Consider the following 6,565-nt stretch of genomic DNA (forward strand, 5'->3'; position numbering starts at 1 on the left):
GAAAGGTATGAATAAGTAGATCTGTTTTTTATTAATTCATACAGATATTTTCAGGAAGTACTGCAATATCTTTTAAAGGGCACTCCCAATTGTTTTATAAATTTTGCCACAATTCTGTATGAATTTTCTGTTCTGACATCTTCTATTTGGAAATCCTCTTATCTGCTTCTATGACTGATCTTGCCTTGGATGTTTCACCTGGCTGACTTTCAGTCAGAGACATAGCATGTACCCTGGCAAATTTATAGTGTAAAAGACAGTATGGAAGTAATGTATTGATATATGTTGCTTTATAGCAATACATTGTGTTGGCAAAAAAGTAATTGCATTTTTTAACAGATGGACATACAAGTCTTGAAATGTAACTAACTTCATTTTAAACCACAAATTCATTATGTAACATGGCAGGTGACAGTTCAGGCTTGCCTTAGAAAAAGGAAGTGCATGATTTTGTTAACATTTATTAGGCATCAATTTAAAAATGGAAAATCAAAAGGAGCATTTTCATCATATTTGGCTGCATTACTTCAGAAAGGAAAGAAAAAAAATTCCTTCAAAAGGAAATAATGCTGTGCAAGCTCATAGCAAGTTATGTGATTTATATGGTAAAGACGCCTTAAAACTACGGCAGTGTGAGAATTGGTTTGCTAAATTTCTGTTCAGAGATTTTGATTTTAAATATGCACCATGCTCAGGAAAGTCAACTGAAGTTTGTAACAACACAATAAAGGCACTGATCAACTCCAATTTACATTTAACAACACAAGAGATTGCTGATAATCTGAACACCTCAAAATTGAGCATTGAAAACCATTAAAACAACTTGGATACATTAGGAAGCTTGATATGTGGGTACCACACGAGCTCATAGAAATTCATCTCACTAAGCACTTTGACATCTGTGATTCTCTCTTGAAACGTGAGGAGAACAATTCATTTTTGAAACGTATGATAACAGACTATGAAAAGTGGATTGTCTACAACAATGACAAATGAAAAAGATCATAGAGCAGGTATGATGAACCCGTTCAAAGCACTTCAAAAGCAGATATTCACCAAAGGACAGTTATGCTGCCAATCTGGTGGGATTTATAAGGCATTGTGTATTTTGCATTGCTTACAAGGAACCAAACCATTCATTTGGATGGGTACTGTCTTCAACCAGATAAATTAAATTATGCCATCAAACAGAAGTGAATTGCAAAGTTACTGTGTTTCTCCATTATAACGCTAGACCACGTTTGGTCATTCATCAAAACTTGTTGCAGCTTGGATGGGATGTGTTACCACATCCACCATTTTTGCCAGACCTGGCACCATCAGACCACCATTTGTTTCATTTCTTACAAAACGCCTTGAGTAGTAGAACCTTCACTGCTGCTGAGGATATAAAATTGTTCTTGGTACTGTTTTTTGCCAAAAAAAGATAAGAACTTTTCTGACTGTGGAATCATGAAGTTGCCTGAAAGATGGCAAAAGATAATTGGACAAAATGGACAATATATCGTTTAATACAGGTTTTGTTTCCCATGAAAAATTTGCCTTTCATTTACTCAGAAAAACAATGTGATTACTTTTTGGCCAACCCAATATTTCTTTTCTTTTCTATACAAGAATAAATATACTGCTGCAAAGCACCACTATACCATTATGACTGTGTTTAGAAAAACAGGAAGGTAGAGTTAGGCTGTGTTCTTATACCAGTATCTTAAAAGTGATGTAGCTTTCTATTGAGTTAAGACATTAGGCATACAAGCTTACAGACACTGCATGTTGGCCAGTGTGGCTCCTCATTCTCTCTAATTTTCCTGTCTGCACTATCATTGATGATAGCAGCAGCAGTGTCCTGAACTCCTGGAATGCCATAAATGAATGGATGTTGTGCATGAGGTAGGTAATATCCTGCAGTTTCTCTTGCACATGTTTTCCTCTGCTCAGAGTCCGCTTGACATTGCAGGTCAAAGCACAGGTGTAAATGGGAGGAACCATTGGAACCATGAGGACAATTTGTTGCTTTACACATCACACTCCATTTTTGAAGCAGAGTATCAAACAATGACTCTTCTCTTTCTGGAGCTATTATTTTTAAAAGGAAGACATATTCTATCTTTTAACATGTTTTTAACAGAATCTAATCTTCAGGAGGCTACACTTGCAAAGGTGACAATTAGTTTGTTCTCTATTAACAAAATGTTAATCTAAAAGGGTTAATGTGAGTCTTAAATCCCAAAGTGTTAAAACCCAATTACACTATACTTCGAAAGCTAATTACACAAAAGCATACAAAATGAAAACATCAGAGTATTATTACAATATCTCTCCATATATAATATGTGCAAAATTCAATATACAAGCTTTTTGTTACTCATTCTTTAAAAAAAAATAATGTAAACATTAACTTATTTAAACCAGTATAAGTAGTTTGATGTTACTCCTGGGAAACAAAGATTGTCAGTACAAGAACCTCCATAGCTTGGGGGACAAGCAGAACATGGGACTCCTACTTTATATGGTGCTTCTCCAATCCAATTCCCCCTGAAAATAAAAAAAAAAAAAGGAAAATAATGCTTAGCAATTTCAGAGAGGAAGAAAAGAAATCATACTTGTTTTGAGAGATTAAAGTTAATGTTTTCAGTTATATCCCCTGTTACTGAAAACATACATTAAGGTATTTCTGCAGGTAACTGATAAACATTGATCTACCAATTCCCGAAAACCAGCCAGACAGTGACCATGTTACCCTAGGCCAACAGTCCATTCCATATCCTTTAGTGCCTGTGGTGAAGTCCCAGTGCTCTGGCTTTCACTACAGCCAAGTGATTTTTGACTCTCCGAGTCTGGGACAGAGTATTTTTTTACCTGAGGGTTACACTTATGAGAAATTAGCAATATAAGCATTTGTGTAATATTTTCCTTGGCACTTTTTTTTTGTCTGGCAGTTATCTTAAAAGCTTGTTTTTCAGATAGTAGAAAAATGAACTGAGAGAAATCTTATTCTCAGGTTGCACTGCCCCCGGTGCAGATAGCGAAGCTCTAGAGCTGAATTTGTGGTTAAAGAAAAACGGAGATGAAAACTATTCACATCAGTAATGTATTAAAAAGAACTGTATTTAGGCATTTGTAGGGGTTCATAGGTGTTAATGGGAGGAAAAGGCGGGGTTCCCATCTGGTGAATAGCAATGTGTAATAGAGCACAGGTTAAAAAGGGTACAAGACTGGAGAGTGACCATGTGAAAAGAGGTAACTCTGAAAGATCTAGAAACATATGAAAAACACATCCAGATTTTTAGGTGCTTATATAAACCCCAGGCTTTTAGAGATTCATGCAACACATGTGATGTAGGCTGAAAGAAAGTTAAAATTAGATTTTTATTTAAATGTTATGTCTCACCGAGCAGAGAACTTTCCTCTAGTTTGCATGTGACGTGGTATAGCAGTGAGTAATGCAATTATTTATGAAACGTTTTCTCATCCCCCACCTCCCAGCCAATAATCCAAAAGCCCTGGTCTGGGTTGTACCTTAGAAGAAAGTAGGAATCTCTCAAATAATTTGCTCATTCCTACTTCTCTTCCAAATGGGTACAGCAGGGTGAGTGCTCAGGAAATATATATAGTTTGATAACCGACATGGAAAACCAGAAAGAGTTTGCTGAAAGCTGGTTTCTGTTTCATTTGCTAGGCAACACAAGGCTGATCTGTGTGAGTCTGTTAGATGACCAAGTCAGGGCCTTTCTAAACTTTGTAACTATCCTCCTTAACTTTTTTTTTCTTTCTGAGTTCAGAAGCATAGATAATTTTCAACATTACAGCATGGCATCAGTGAAAATTATTGGAGTTCTAAATCCTAAATATTTGCCAAATTCCAGCCTTAATAAGTCAAGCCTGGGCTGTAATATTCATCCTCTTCTTCAGAGGAGGAGTTTCTGATGTGCTGGTTACTCAGTAGGACACAGCCTTTATTGACTGGCAAGGAGATTTCTGCATGTGTGCCCAGGACTTAACTCAACTTAATTAATTCTTAGGAATATAAACTTAAGCCAGGCAAGACCACTTAATATCCTTTTTGTGACTGTGCAAGAAGTAGATGTGAAAATCCTGATTCCACTGCCTATGAATCAAAGGTCTACTCAAAATCTCACCCAGATAAGAAACTTGTAACTCTAGGCTTTGGTTCAGTGTTTGAGAAACAGTGGGATTTTTAGACTGAGAAAATGAAAAATGTCATCAATACATTGTTAACTGATACACAAACCATGCATCAGTTTTCAATAATGCCTTATTTATAAAACCATTATTTTCCTATATATGAACATGAGAAATGTGTTCTAGGAAGTTTTAAATTTTTTCTTTCAAATTGAGATACATAAAAAATAATCTTTGTGTTTCTCTTACAAACTTTGAGTTCACCTTGTCCATGTTGTGGGGCTAAAATTCAGATAGTTTTTACAGCCTGATATCCCTCATATTCATTTCTTACCATCCTTTTTAAGTAGACATTAAAGATAAAAGGACAGAGAAATCTCCTTGATTTCCATAGGCGGGGTTTTTGTCCAAGTCAGTTTTCTTACTAAATCCTATCTTTTTTTTTAAGTTGCAAAAATCCTTAAAAATTCTTTTATTCATGTAACAGCTAGAATAATGACATATTCTTGCATATTCTTTACCACAAATGGATCTGTGCCACTGAGTTTATGGAAAACATGCTCAGTTAATTACATTTAGATTCCTATACAGAAGTATGGCTTTGTCTAATATTATGAAGTCAGAGAAACCAGACATTTACACTGTCCATGCTGCTTTTGAAGCGCTCGTCCAAACCAGACCTCAAGTCAAAGCTCTCCCAGAGACACATTTTATTGATTCAGTCTGCACCCAGATGTAAGCTTGAAATGATATCTAGGAAATGCTGGGAGAAAACTCATTTCTTCATTTCAACCTAACACAGATCTCTGCACAGCTACCTGATACAGGACCACCTATGGATGCCTGTGACCTATACTTTGGAGGACCCTAATATGGAAGACAAGATGAGATTAGTAGTCACTGAGCTTAGGAAGATGGAATTTGTAGGAAACCTATGCAATGGATGCCATTATGCAACATGGTCCTAACAAAGGTATTTTCTGGGCAACAGCATGTGTTCACAGTAAATCAAGGGCCTGATCTACAGTGGAATTGCTTACCTGAGGACATGTAGCTCACCGTAAGTATATATAAGAGTGAAGAAGTAAGGAATTCAAAGTAAAGTAGATTCAGCACAAAGGAGGATGAAAAAAAGAATTATAACAACAACAACAACAAAACAAAAAAAAAGTTTTTGGTTTTATTCCATACACATAAAGTTACTTCCTTTTTTTCCCTGAAAAGTCATGCATTTGCTGTATGTTCAGATGGAAAGTTAGAATGACAGAGCACCCCACAGAAAAAGCACACATAGAGGCCAAACTGCAGAAAAAGGAGTAAGCAGTCCTATGAGAAGACCAAAACATGCATGAAGTGTAAATATAAAAAATATTAAAAGAAAACAACTCACTTTGGGGCATAGTTGCATACCAAGTAAACAGCTCGTCGCCAAACAGATCCCCAGACGTTCATATTGTGGCATGTGTGGATTGCGCAGCCTATACGATTGGAAGTGGCCCAAACCATCTGAATAAATATTTATTATTGGTGAAGTCCAAGTTGAAAAGAAATACACACACACACACACATTTATTTGAGAGAGAGCTATAAATACATCACAGAAAAGTCCAGCTTTGGACGGTAGATTTTTAATAGAAGAATGTAATTTATATAACCTGTGTGTAATGGGTGCACATGGGTCCATAACATCGCATGGGGCACCTGGGGTTGCAATCCTGAGGATAAGGGAAAGCATAATCCTTCACCTCATCATACCATGGCTTTACCAGCTGGAGAATAGATCGATACCTGGGTTTGTTTAAAAGACAGAAAGAAAAACATGTCATTTTAGATTTAGATATTTTTGAACTTTCTGCTGCTAATCTCTCTGATGCAAGTCACCCAATCACACACTTTTTCACACATCACTAGGGGCACAGTATTAAGCAATAGTACTCTTAAGCCAAACGAACATAGATAGATATCAATTGTTGCTCGAATACTGGATGACAGCTGCATCAGTCTAAGATATGGATCTCAAAGGCTGTTTGAAGGCTGACAAAATAACTGTTTTGTAGGGTATCTGCCTACCTTCCAGTTCTTACAGACAGGTTCTGGCCCAAGAATCTCAGTAAGTAGGAAGGTCCATGGTCCCAAATGCATGTAGCAGCCCAAGCCTCTGCAGATTTGGCAAGAGTTTCATCCCAAACCTAAAAAAATAAAATATTCTTAGCAGCAAAACAGAAAAAAACCAAATAGTAATCACAACACAAGACCACAAGAGACAAGTATCTTAAGTCACAAACATATTATCAACACATGAGACTTGCAACCTAGGCAGAGAGCTCTTGAATTCAGAAAACTGTGGGTCAGCATCTACAGGACTTTCCCTAATGCTGGACAGAATTCTTGTCCAAATCATCAGAGGAAGCCAAGCATTCAG

The 6,565-nt window shown here is 36.6% G+C and overlaps 1 protein-coding gene across 1 annotated transcript; it reads right to left on the reverse strand.

Moving 5' to 3' along the window:
• Window positions 1–2,107: 2,107 nt before the first annotated feature.
• On the reverse strand, window positions 2,108–6,332 carry PI15 (peptidase inhibitor 15; the record flags this gene model as incomplete). The annotated part of the gene is made up of 4 exons (XM_010190896.1): window positions 2,108–2,535; window positions 5,534–5,649; window positions 5,799–5,931; window positions 6,214–6,332. Coding segments are annotated over 4 exons (504 nt in total), but the record flags the coding sequence as incomplete, so codon positions are not given.
• Window positions 6,333–6,565: the final 233 nt, after the last annotated feature.

This window comes from Mesitornis unicolor, unplaced genomic scaffold (assembly GCF_000695765.1).
Source record: "Mesitornis unicolor isolate BGI_N332 unplaced genomic scaffold, ASM69576v1 scaffold13688, whole genome shotgun sequence".
NCBI lineage: Eukaryota > Metazoa > Chordata > Aves > Mesitornithiformes > Mesitornithidae > Mesitornis > Mesitornis unicolor.